At 42.8% G+C, this 14,190-nt stretch overlaps 1 protein-coding gene across 2 annotated transcripts in view; it reads right to left on the bottom strand.

Moving 5' to 3' along the window:
• Positions 1-980, bottom strand: part of AHCYL1 (adenosylhomocysteinase like 1) — a 93,036-nt gene extending 92,056 nt beyond the window's left edge. The window contains exon 1 of one of the 2 annotated variants that reach the window (XM_061632600.1): positions 710-980. In XM_061632600.1, the coding sequence (XP_061488584.1) occupies positions 710-820 (111 nt within the window). In that variant the 5' untranslated portion in view covers positions 821-980. The remainder of the gene's footprint in view (positions 1-709) is intronic. The other variant, XM_061632599.1, reaches the window with a different exon arrangement.
• Between the last annotated feature and the right edge of the window lie 13,210 nt (positions 981-14,190).

The raw sequence follows: 14,190 nt of genomic DNA, 5'->3' as shown, positions 1-14,190 counted from the left end.
GGCTCCACATTGTTCCTAGCAAGTGGCATGGATGGCAGGGAACCACCACAGCCCAGTACCACAGGCACACTGCTCAGGCACTGTGAATGAACACATCCAATCCCCTCAGCTATTGCTAACAGAGATGCTTTCCATAGGGAGACATGGGGATATACATCTTAGGGGAAGTCGAGCCTTTTAGCTGCAGAGAAAGTGTTCGCATGAATGCCGCCTGGGCCTGCCATGTTGAGAAACCGGGTCCTAAACGACCTTTTCAGTTCTTACATCTGCCCAACGCTTTCCCAGTTGAGCCGGCCTTCAGTCGCCTGGCCGGCTCCAGACTCCTCCACATCTCCTTCTGGAGTTCTTTCCTACTTCCTCCTCCTCCCCCTCCCAGCTCCGCCTCAGAGAATCAAGTCTACATGCCTTAAGCCCCGGAATCTGTTTTCAGGATCAGATCTCAGTCCTGGGACACGCAAAACACCAACACAGAAAACAGTTCCCTTGGGCATGTGCAGAGCGCCTCTCCAAGCTCACCCCCCTCCCCAGGCGTCAAGAGGAAGAAAGGACTTTCTCATTCAGACAGCATGACTGTCGGGGGGGGGGGCTCAGACCCGGCACCTCTCATCTCACAAGGCCTGAGCCGCCGAGTCCTGTCCCGGGCCGCCCCGCCCCAGGCTCCGTCCCAAAGAGCGACCCCGAGTTTATTGCTCTGGCAGCCGGCCCGCACCTTCTTGGGCGCCTTGGTGAGCGTGGACATGAAGGAGTATTTCTCCGCGTCCTCCATCTCCTTCGCCTGCTTTAGCTCGTCGCCGGCGGCCGCGTCCGGCACAGAAGACATCCTGAAGGGAAGCGTAGAGAGCCAGGAGGCTGAGGCCAAACAAGCTCCTTCCACCGGCTCCACGACCTCCCTCTGCAACCGCCAAGGCTGCAGCCGCCGCGCTTCAGCAAGGGGCGGGGCCAGGAGAAACACGTGCGTCAGCACGCACACTTGAAACTGCCCACAAGCACGCACAGGCCGTGCACGAGATGCCGCACGCAAGTATCTGGCGCCGCCGGGAACGCACGCGGAATCTAACTACAGTATGGGGATCTCAGCGCCACCTGGTGAAAGGCTCTCCGAAATGGTCACAGGCTATCCTATACTATTCCTTCCTTTTGTACTTCAACTTATTGTTTGCCATTTTTCCTCCTACGGTGTATTATTATATTATTTATTTATTCGTCACTTTCCACAAAAAAGTCTCAAAGCAACTAAAAAAAATTAAAATATTAAATAACGCTGCTTCTAGTGGCTGCTAGAATGACTGTTTCTAGAGACTGGAAGAGCTGGTCGGACTTTTCCCTCAGGAGCTGGTGCAGTCGTATTTGGAATTTCGGAGAAATTAACCCATAATGTCAGACTGTTTCACGGTCATGCACAACTTGATGCCTTCGAAAGGACATGATTCCGCTTTATCCCTTTTAACAGCTTGTTTGCCGAAGACATGAGGAACATCAGGAATTCTTTTGGAAGGACTCAGTAACGTACATTCTGCATGTGGCAAGTACAAATGGATTGCCTGTTGCTTAGGAAAGGTGAAATGTGTGCAACAGAAGTGCAACCTCAAAAAGAAGAAACTGGAATTTGTGATGTTTGGGATTCTTTTTAATCAAGGTATTTATTGCATGAAAAAGGCCTACTACATTAGATGATCAAGCCAGGATGGAGAAAAACGTAAAGGATTGTCAAAAGAGTAGTGGGGATGGGGGAGAGGCATTACTAGGTACTTAAAAGATTTAGGACACAAGTCCATAGGCATATTTGCATATGCTAATTAATAAAAAGAAATGCAAATTTAGAATTTAAATGCTACAAAAGGCAATTCAGTTAATTTCCCATCCAAATTACCTCAGAAAAATTCTTAAGTTAAATAATGGTGATGATAAATTCCCTACCTGCATTTCAGCATAAGGTCTCAGGACAGGTTATAGCAATTTAAAGATAAAATATTAAAAACAGTTTACAATAAATCTGCATCTTACCCCAGATCACACCAAACCAGTTCCTTTTAATTCACTGAATCCCTATTAATTTCCCAACAGATCCTGCTCCAGATCAATTCAGTATCCCTTCAGTTACCACCATCCATTACTCAAATCATCTAAAACTAAGCCCATATTTAATTAAATTTATTTATCCAAATTAAGATCAGGCAGAGAATCCATGTTCCCAATCTGTCATACTGGAGGGGAGTTGGATATGACCCAGCCCTTCTAGTCTCCACCAGCCTCAACCACTGGAAGACCTCTGCCATTGGCGGGGAAATCTTACCAGTGAGAGTCCCCCAATGTACATGCCCAAATAGTAGGCAGAAGCTACCAGTGGTAGTATCCCCATAGGACAGCCTTTCCCAACCAGTGTGCCTCCAGATGTTGTTGGACCACAGCTCCCATCAGCCTCAGCCAGCATTGCCAATGGTCAGGAAAGATGGGGATTGTGGTCCAACAACATCTGGAGGCACACTGGTTGGGAAAGGCTGCCATAGGAGGTAGCAGAACCCTCTGAAATGGGGTCTTCGGGGGAGAGACTGCACTGGCACAAGATCTGTTGGATCCTGTGTGGACTCTGCTGCCATCTCATGATGGCAATGGGCCCATTCCTGGGAGCTGGCATAGTGAAGGGACATTTTTTTCCTGCCCATCCCCCCTTCTGCCCATAATGACAAGAGAAGTAGGCCACATCAAGCCCTATCACTGCCAGCCAGGAGTTCGGATAAAAGTCCTACCCAGTAACCCAGTTCACCTCCAAAGATCCCCAGAATTCATTACATACCTTGGAACACTTGGGTCGCTTAGGAAAATATTCATGGCATATCCTGCTGGTATAGGGCATGGGAGACAGAGGGCAATAAAGAGGAAGGGAGAAGGAGAGGCTGTATGGATTCAGGAAAAGGCCTTTATGAAGTCCAGAGAACCCTAAGGTGAAGGGGAATGGCTTGACATATAGGGAGACTTTGTAGCACTTGGGTTGGGAACCTGTGGCCCCAGATGTTATTGAACTACAATTCCCATCAACCCTGACCATTTCCCATGGTGGCTGAGGCTGATGGGAGTTGGAGTCCTACCACACCTAGCAGGCCAAAGGTTTCCCGCTTCTCTAGAAACAAAGGCAGCCCTACCATGAAGCAAGGTGGGATGACTACTTCACGTGGCTGATCATGGGAATTATTTAGGGTAACAAGATGGAAGACAGAGAGAGCTGATCCATAGGACAATTTATTTATTTATTGAATTTCTTAGTCGCCCATCTGGCTGGCTATCCAGACAAGACCCATTGGGAAGTTTTCTGTGAGCGTGATAATGCTCTTACACAAATCCCATTCATTTCAATGAAGATTGTACAGAAGAACTTCTTAGTAGATTATGCCCCATGTTAAATAGAAGGAGGCTTGCCCTTTATACAGCACAACACTATATACGTTTATTCAGAAACAAGTCCCAATGTGCATTCAAGGAGGTTTTCTCTACAGTAAGCATTGCAACCTAAGGCACCAAAATATCTTGGGTCAGCCTTGATGGCAGGAGGTATGGTGATGAAAGTGCCAGGGAAGCAGATGAGCCTGAGAGGAGAAAGAGAAACAAGACAAAAGATATGAAGGGGAAGAGCTGCCTGAAGCTGGGTGTGTGAGTGTGTGTTTGGAAGGACTCTGGGTGCTGCTGCAGCTGTTGCCACTTGCCTGCTCTGCCTCCATTTTTTGTCTTCTGCTCCAGGTATATGAAGGGGAAGAGCTGCCTGAGGCAGCGCCTCAGCGTTGTACTAAGTGCAATGTGAAGTGCGCACTTAGCGTCACACTTGGAGTCGTCTTGGGGTTGTCTTGGAGAAAGAAGACAATGAAAGAAATGTTTATAGTGCTATTGGTAGAAGATGGGGTTAGGTGGGGAGAAGCAGAATGGGACATTGGAGAATAGTTTTACATAGTTTTATAACTGTTATGTTCAGTTTATTTATTTTGTTATATTATGTACATTGTTGAGATTTATTGTTTAGTTATGTTTATTTAAAACGTGATGTATTTTCCTTTTAATTGTACTGAATATGAATTGTATATTATATATTGCATTTGTTTTTATGTTGTAAACCGCCCAGAGAGCTTCGGCTATGGGGTGGTATAGAAATTTAATAAATAAATAAGTAAATAATAATAATAATAATAATATAGTCAAAGGCAAACAGCAACAGCCACAGATCCAAATATACAAAAATCAGTGTCTCCTTGCACGTTACATCACTGACCTTAAGATGGCAATGTTGCACCTCTCTGTACAATTTCTATCATGTGCCTAGAATGTAATGATTAATATGCTGGCGTTTTTTTTTTAATGCAGGCAGTTGTGTTGGTCCATTAAAAGCTACAGATGCTCCCAGAAGCCTCCTGGCCCCCTAACAAGACATCCAGGAACTAGAGAACCATCAGTCACAGACTTAGCAATGTAGCAGTCATCTGCGCCTCCTTGCCATGGTCCCACTCTTCAGTGCCCTCCACTATATAGTGGTAGCTATGGCTGGCTGATCTTCCAATTGTCCTCCACTTTGCACATATATATTTGGTTTTGGTTGGGGTGGAGACTGCTTTCTCAACTTCCCATCTTCGTTATCTGGGGAATGAGATCCTGGACAGCTTCCTCACTTCTTTATGGCTTTTAAAAATTGGCCCTAGTGAAGGTGAGTAGGATGGCACCCTTTTCAGATTTTATCCACTGGATAGAAGCCTCTGCATATGGTCTCATGCAGGTCCAGGCAGCATTTGTGCTTCTGATCCTGCTCACATTTGTGTTTGTATTTGTTTCAGTGAAGCAGGGTTGACCTTACGTTCATCATAAAGTGATGTAATTGTGCAGATTTTCTGTACATCTCTCTGTCTCTAGGAAGGATCACTCATAAAAACCTTCCCATTCCCTTTCAAGATCAACCTGACTTGAGACAAGTATGTTATGAGCACCCCGAACTTTGAGTGGTAAGAGATCAAGGGTCCTAGCATATACCATGAATTTGGTTTCCTTAAAATTAGGGTCACTGGTGATGGATTGCACTTTTTGTGATAACTAGATTTACAGTGCCTTGCAAAAGTAATCAGACTCCTGACCAATGCTCTCACATTACTGAATTACAAATGGTACATTGTAATTTCATTCTGTATTATTATTTTGAAACACTGAAACTCAAAATCAATTATTGTAAGGTGACATTGGTTTTATGTTGGGAAATGTTTGTAAGAAACATAAAAAACTGAAACATGTTGTTTACATAAGTATTCAACCCCTGTGCTGTGGAAACTCCCAGTTTTCACAGATGAAAGAAATTGCCCTATCAAGGACCCAATTACCTTACCATCAGTCTCCACCTGTGGACCATTAAAGTTGCTGTCATATTGTCAGGATAAAACCCCCACTGTTGAAGGATCATTGGTCAGGCTGTTGATCTGAAGGAAAATGAAGACCAAAGAGCATTCTGCAGAAGTGAGAGATAATATTTATTTATTTATTTAAAATATTTCTGTCCCGCCCTTCTACCTCACAATGGGGCACTCAGGGCGGCTTACAATAAAATCACATACATACATAATAAAATTGTACAGAATAAAAACACAGGACAAAACAGTAAATTAAAATACATAAAATACAATTATTAAAATACATACAATACAATTATTAAAATACATAAAATAGAATATGCATATATACATACAAACAGACATGCACACATGAATATATATGCTTACATAAATGGGGAAAAGATAATAAAAAAACAACAAAATAAAAATTAAAAATAGAGAACACAGGGATGGTATCAGGCTCACCCGTCAGACCCTCTCAAAGGCTCTCCGGAACAAAATCATTTTTAAAAGTTTCCGGGAAACCATCAGGGAGGGAACCAAACGGGCTTCTTGAGGCAAGGAATTCTAAAGCCTAGGAGCCACAACTGAAAAGGCTCTCTTGCGCGTGCCTGTCGGTCTAACATCTTTCACTCCAGGCACGCTGAGGAGACAAGAGGCAGATGATCTTAAATCCAGGGCAGGAACATATGGGCGCAAGCGGTCCCTCGGGTACACTGGTCCAAGGCCGTTTAGGGCTTTAAAAGTCAAAAACAGCACTTTGAATTGGGCCTGGAAACAAATTGGGAGCCAGTGAAGTTGATAAAGCACAGGGGTAATATGCTCCCTGCGCTGTGTTCCAGTTAACATTCTGGGTGTAATGTTATACAAATGCATAGATTAGGAAAAGGATACAAAATAATATCCAAGTGTTTGGATATCCCAGGGAGCATAGCTGGATCAATAATCAGGAAGTAGAAGCTGCATCACATCATCCAGGCACTGCCAAGTAAAGGCCAACCCTCAAAACTCAGTGCTCAAACAAGAAGGAGACTTGTGAGAGAAGCCACAGAGAGGCCAACCATCACTTTGAAGGAGCTACAGAGTTCAGTGGCTGGGAGTGGAGTAATGGTGCACCAGTCAACCATATCAAGAGCTCTGTATAAAACTAGCCTGTATGGGAGGGTGGCAAGAAAGAAGCCATTATTCAAAAAGTACCATATGAAAGCACGTCTGGAATTTGCCAGAAGGCATGAGAATGCCCCAACTGTGATGTGGGAAAAGGTTTTGTGGTCAGATGAGACCAAGATAAGAGCTTTTTGACCAAAACTCAAAGTGTTATGTGTGGTGCAAACCTAACACAGCCCATGCCCCAAAACACACCATCCCTACAGTGAAGTATGGTGCTGGCAGCATCATGATGTGGGGATGCTTCTCATCAGCAGGGACTGGGCGTCTTGTTAAAATGGAAGGAAGAATGGACAGAGCAAAATACAGGGAAATACTGCAAGAGAACATGCTTCAGTCCACTAAAAAACAGAAGCTTGGGATAAAATTCACTTTTCAGCAGGACAATGATCCCAAGCACAAGGCCAAAGCAACACTGGAGAGGCTCAAGAACAAAAAGGTGAATGTCCTACAGTGGCCCAATAAAAGTCCTGATCTCAATCCCATTGAGGGATGGCACTCTTTGAAAATTGTGGCGCTCTTTGAAAATTGCAGTCCATAAGTGATGTCCAAGCAACCTACCAAGAAGAATGGTCCAAAATCCCTCGAACACTGTGTGCAAAGCTGGTACATACCTACCCCAAAAGGCTTAAAGCTGTTATTGCAGCGAAAGGTGGCTCTACCAAATATTAATGTGTGGGGGTTGAATACTTATGCAAGCAATATGTTTCAGTTGGTTATGTTTCTTACAAACATTTCCCAACATAAAACCAATGTCACCTTACAATAACTGATTCTGAGTTTCAGTGTTTCATAATAGAATATCATACAGAAAGAAATTACAATGTACCATTTGTAATTCAATAATATGAGAGCATTGGTCAGAGGTCTGATTACTTTTGCAAGGCACTGTATTTCCACAAATATACAGGCTGAGCATAAGATTCACAGCATTAACGTTCCAACAGATCCTGCTGGGGGAGGCACAAAAGCCATAGCTTTGTATTCTCACAGAGAATAAATCAGGTTTTGACATACCTTGCTGACACCCTCTACAGCCAGGGGAGGGGGAAGGATTTGCCACCTTCAGCTCATCATCCAGACATATCTTCAACTAGTAGTGTCTGTGCCAGATAACAGTGGCCTTTGGGGGAATGCAAAGTATTTCTTTATCTACGCTTCCAATGAAACTGTAAAAGAAACCTGTTTGAGAATTAAACAGCAAGGGAAAGAAAAAAGGGAGAATGACATAGCATGAATTCAGATGTTGCAATGTAGGGGGATTTCACTCAACATGAACTGTGAGGTTGAATCCATTCATGTATGGAAACAAATGCAGGGATGTTTCCAAACAGAGTGCTGCAGAGCTATTGGATATTTTTCTTCCAACCACAAACCAAGCCTCACACCTCAGCTATTAGCATTTTAAGAGGGTACTTTATATTGATTTCCTTTATACAGCAAATAACTAATAACTAAGTGTAAAGCCACAGAGAGTCTCTAAAGGAAGCCACAGAGCTATGTTCCTGGAAACTCTTGTCATAGCAGCTCGAAATCTGCTATGATCATTATCATGGGACTGCTGTCATGAAGAGCAGGGATCAGCAAAAACCTGCAGGCCTGGCTATCATGTTTCAAACTTTCTTGTCAGGTGTCTGCATGGCTTTCTGTGTTGTCCAACCAAGGGGATCACCTTATAGAAACATCCAGTTATTGTTTATTTCAGAAACATACCGGCCATCCATTAGTGCATGATTCTCAAGACAGTGTACAATAAAAGCAATAGAATCAGTACAATAATATACTATAAAAATAACAGTCAATATTTTGAAAAGAGATACTATTGTGAAATAGAAGCAGAATATGAAAATTAGGGCACCTTTAGCTGAATTCTTGGTCTTTCAGCCAAAGCTGGTAAAAGGCACCCTTAGCCACTGAGGTCACCTGGATCTCTAGTGGCAGAGATAGATCAAGGAGCACCTCCAGAGTGGCTGCAAACACCCTAGTTGCTTCAAAAGCAGCCTGACCATTTTGTCTGGTTGCATTTGGAAACAACTTTGTCCATGACTGGAGTCTAGACACATCTGCCTAGTGCCTTCCCCACTACGGATTAATTAAATAAACAATAATAACCAGCTACAGCAAAGCATTGGGCCAATCACTGTGTCTGCCTGAGCCTACAGCAAAGCATTTTCATTGGACACACCTGGAGTGGCAATGGGGTTGATGGCCAATCAGTTCTGAATTCTGTGTGAAGCAGTGTGAATGTGTCTCCACCCCAATTATCCAGACACAGGAACAACTCACCCACTGTTCCTCTGTTGTGCCAGGATTCAAGAGTCACTTTGTTAGCCTCATCTAGTCCAAAGCTTTCACAGCCTCTCCTTATCCAGATGTTACAGAGCAACAGTGCTGGGTATCATCAGTGTAATGATGACTCCTCACCCCAAATCTACTAATGACCGCTCCCAAAGGTTTCATGTAGATGTTATTGGGGAACGGATGGCACTCTGTGGCTCAGCTGAGAGATAATCATCCAGTGCTATTCTCAGAAACTGACCCTGGACATAGGACTTCATTTGAAGCACATGAATCTCACCACAAAATCATGGGAGTTGTAGTTGGTTAAGGGTGGTGGGAACTGTAACTGAGAGGGAAATTACACTTCCCAGGATTCTTTAGGGGAAGTCATACACTTTAAATGTGAGGTGGATGTGCTTTAAATGTATTGTGTGGATCTACTTAATTGTCCTGCCCAGAGTGAGAGTCACAAAACGGAGGCGAGGCTGGAATTAATTCCTGTTTTATTAGAGTAACATCAAAGGCAATGTGTTTCATAGACTTAGCTGTGCTAACTCACTACATTCCCTAACTAAGCTACCTAGGCTTACTCTGCAGCGTGTGAAGAAAGTTGACTCAGCAACTGGGTCAGGGGGGCACCGCCTTGAGTAGGGAAGGTCTTCGCCCACAATCTCTGCCTCCTTCGAAGTCCCACCTTCTTGTGACGTCTCTTGTGGGGCAAACGGGGGCGAGCCTCCGCCGGCTCATCTGACAGTACAGGCTCGATAGAAGCCTCAGGAGGCGGGAAAGCATTTGAAGTGCCAGGTGGGGAATCCTGGGGGGGTGGAGTCATTCCCCAACGGCTCTGTTGGGGCGTCTGTAGGTGGCGAGAAGTCTGCTTCGGTGGGAGAACTGTCTGTGGGAATGGCAGGCTGTCAGCTACTCCCCCTCCCTCATTGTCCTCGAAAGTCTCATCTACCTCTGATTCCTCCCCCTGCCCTATCTGAGGAAGCTAGGACTCGGCCGGCTCCCCACCCTGATCCCCCTGGGAGAGCTGGGGCTCAACATCAATAAACTTTGCCTGCATGTTAATTGTTGTAATGAATATTTTAAAATGGAAATGAGCTATAATGTTTACTGGATGACCATGGGCTACTCACCATCTCCCAGCCTAATCTGGTCCTCAAGATGAAAACAACAGAGGGGAACCATGACAACCCCAAGGAGGGGCATACTTAAAATGTAGAGGAAGTAATAATGTACAAGCATAGTGTGAAATCAAATACTTATAGGGACCTGGTATGAAGAAATATTTATATAAGCATGACTGTCAAAGTTGTTTATTATTTACACAACCTGTAAAGATATTTGTAGTGCAATCCTATGATTGTTTACTCAGATGCAAGTCCCAATGTATTCAATCGGGCTTACTCAAACAGGGAAGTGTGCACAGAACTGCAGCCTCAAGTGATAAGAATCATGCCACTTTGAGCTTTTTTGCAACTGTTGATACTTTTTATGGTTTGTTGTTATGTGCCTTCAAATCGATTACAACTTATGGCGACCCTATGAATCAGTAACCTCCAAGAGCATCTGTCATAAACCATCCTGTTCAGATCTTGTAAGTTCAGGTCTGTGGCTTCCTTTATGGAATCAATCCATCTTTTGTTTGGCCTTCCTCTTTTTCTAATCCCGTCTGTTTTTCACAGCATTATTGTCATCTCATGATGTGTCCAAAGTAGGATAACCTTGGTTTCATCATTTTAGCTTCTAGTGACAGTTCTGGTTTAATTTGTTCTAACACCCAATTATTTGTCTTTTTAGCAGTCCATGGTATCCGCAGAGCTCTCCTCCAACACATTTCAAATGAGTTTATTTTTCTCTTATCTGCTTTTTTCAGTGTCCAACTTTCACATCCATACATAGAGATCAGGAATACCATGGCCTGAATTATCCTGACTTTGGTGTTCAGTGATACATCTTTGCATTTGAAGACCTTTTCTAGGTCTCTCATAGCTGCCCTCCCCAGCCCTCGCCTTCTTCTGATTTCTTGACTATTGTCTCCATTATGGTTAATGGCTGTGCCAAGGTATTGATAATCCTTGACAAGTTCAATGTCCTCATTGTCAACTTTAAAGTTACATAAATCTTCTGTTGTCATTACTTTAGTCTGTTTGACGTTCAGCTGTAGTCCTGCTTTTGTGCTTTCCCCTTTAACTTTCATTAGCATTCGTTTCAAATCATTACTGGTTTCTGCTAGTAGTATGGTATTCCGCTTTCCATATGATATGTTCTGCGTACAGATTAAACAAATAGAGTGACAAAATACACCCATCTCACACCCTTTCCGATTGGGAATCAATCAGTTTCCCCATATTCTGTCCTTACATTAGCCTCTTGTGCAGAGTATAGGTTGTGCATCAGGACAATCAGATGCTGTGGCACCCCCATTTATTTTAAAGCATTCCATAGTTTTTTTATGATCTACACAGTCAAAGGCTTTGCTGTAATCTATAAAGCACAGGGCAATTTTCTTCTGAAATTCCTTAGTCCGTTCCATTATCCAATGTATGTTTGTGCTTTTTATGGTTACTGGATTTTAAAGGGATTTATTTCTTGTTGTGAGCTGCCTTGGTTTCCAATCAACAAACCTATCTCACAGGGTTTTTGGGAAGACTCCATATATACACACACTGGAGATGTAAAAATACATAGACCCCTATAATAGTTTATTGTCAAAATGAGTTGGTCATTGCAGAACTTGCAGAATTAAAAAAAATAGATCAGTATTAGTTTCCTACATAATAAAAGTAGTGATATCTATGTAAGCCCTGCCTAATTGCTTTAAAAAATAGGATTGCAGGGGAAGAGAAAGATTCACAACACAAACACATTCCTTTGCTGTGTTCACTCAAAAGTCCCATTAATCTACAGCACAATCCTAACCATGTCTACTCAAAAGTAGGTCCTATTGAATTCAGTGGGGTTTACTTCAGGTATGTGGGATTAGCATTTCAACTTTACTCCCAGAAAAGCAAGTATTGGATTAAAGCTTCATATTGGGAAGGTTTTCAAAACACTGCCATCTTCAACAGCCCAGGAAAATGTAAACTTATTTGACTCCTGAACACAAGAGAAAAAAAGACTTTTGGTATTGCTGAAAGCTATATACTTACTCAATTTATGATATTTTCAGATAAAAAGGGGAAAAAACAATAGTTTTCTATCTTTGCAATGGAGTCTAGGTACTGCCTGGAGGCCCAGAAATCCCTTGTCAATCACAACCCTGACTTCACTTATTGGCTACAAACCTGAAAGGGAGGGTTTAGAGCAGCCAGCTAAGAGATAATTTCACAGAAGTTGCAGGGTGGAGCTGATGTTTTGGTGTATATCTCGTGAACCAGACCATCTAGAAACTTAATAATTTTTTAAATGAAAGCTTGAGAGTTCAGAGATTTAAGCTGACTCACCTGGACACCTGGAGAGGAGAGGACCCTAAAAATCCAGAGTCTCTGGGCAAAAACTGGACATCCGGCAACCCTATTGGTAGTTGGATCTGTTTGCCTTCCAGGTGTGGCCAATGGAAACACTTTGCTGCAGGCTTAGGCAAAGACAGTGATTGGCCACATGCTTTGCTATGGGCGGTCCTGAAAGACCTGAAGTCAGCAGTGGGGAAGGCAGGTGTAGCCAGCCAAGGGCAGAGTCGCTTCAAAATGCAGCCAGAAAAACTATTCTCGTGCTTTTGAAGCGACTAGTGTGCCCACAGCCTAAAATTATCAAATCAACACTGCCACATTTATTACAGAGGGAACTGTTCTAAAGAGGTATATGCCTCAGAGAAAGAGGCCTGTCTACTGTGTCTTTATAAAGGCTGTTGGAAGATATAATTTAATTCCTTAATTGTTGTAGTTTATGAAGGAATGAACATTTCATTACCTTTAATTTCCTATCAGGCAGAATTTGCTCTAGAGGTTCTCCTTATAGCTTACAAGGACAAACCTAAAGAACTCCCAAAATGTGCCAAGTCTGAACTGAGTCTTATCTATCTCCACATCTCACTGTTGCTGCCAGATGCACAAGGTGCTGTGCTCCAGGGAATGAGGGTGTGTGCAGCCATTATAATTTCCTATAGATCATCAGCTCCTCTGAGTTCCAGGAATTCATCTGGAGAAATCTGATCCACTTGTTTTAAAAAGTCCAATAACCACTTTCTGCATTATATTCCCCTAACTTAGCCATGCCCACAGGCAGCAAGAGACTTTCTTAAGTAATCTTCAAGGCACATCTGTATTATGCTTGGGACCTGCTCTAATATTTAATAATGATGTTATTCAACTGCTAATGCACAAGTGTGGGGCAAGGGATAATGTCTCAGTGCTCTTCTGTTTATTAGATTAGGTTCTAAACATCCTACTTTTTACATACATAAGAAATTAAAAACTGCATATCCACCACACCAACAATCTCAATACCATCACATTAATCACATCTCTCCTTCTAATAGTGAGCCCAGATGGTGAGTGCCAACAGTTGTTTTTAACCAAAGTAAGGGCACTGAGAAACAAGAGGGAGATATCTGCATGCTCAGGGGAAACCTGAGATTCACAGAAATACTTTTTTAAAAAAACAATACTTAAGGGGGCAAAATCCCAAACAGTCCAATGAGAACTGATTATTTTCAGTAGCCATGGAATGTTGAATGTCAGCTGGAAAAGAAAACAGAAAACTGGAGGGGAGTGGAAGAATGGCAAAGGGCATGGCCAGCTGAGCAGGAGCACTCCTGTTAGAGAGTAAGCCTATACTGCAACATTTGTTGTAGGTTCCACTTGTTATTTATTAGCAAAATAAAAAATGTTCTGCTTGTTATTTATTGGGAATAAGGGGCGAGCCATATATTGCAGGGACACAGTAACTTTTCTCAAAAGTATATGTCAGTGGAACAGGAGTCAGAGTTGGAGTCAGGCCTACCCACAAATTTTGCCCCATAGAACTCAATAGGAGCCATTGAGAACTGAGTCCAAAACTATCTGCATAATCCCAGGTTGGGTTCCATTTCTTGGTCATGCAAATAGGTTTTTTTAATTAATTTTGACATTTACATTATACTCAATATATTAAAATATGGATGACTTATTATAATGGTAGCTAATGTATTAGAGCCATTGTAGCCCATCCATTTAAAAGGCTTTCATATTCCAACTATCATCTCAAGTGCTTCTCACCACAGCAGCCACCCTTCTTAATGTCTTTATTAGAAATCAACCACACCATGCCTCTGTAAAATAAATCATGGTTTAGTGTGATTTGCACGTGATGAAATGAGTCCAAGCAACATCTGAGGCTCACATTTCCCCCCATACCCAATCTCTTCTCCTCCAGCAATGCTGGGAAAATAAATTTGCCAGTGTTT

This window comes from Rhineura floridana, chromosome 6 (assembly GCF_030035675.1).
Source record: "Rhineura floridana isolate rRhiFlo1 chromosome 6, rRhiFlo1.hap2, whole genome shotgun sequence".
Taxonomy (NCBI): domain Eukaryota; kingdom Metazoa; phylum Chordata; class Lepidosauria; order Squamata; family Rhineuridae; genus Rhineura; species Rhineura floridana.
This window is presented reverse-complemented; position numbering and strand designations above follow the sequence as displayed.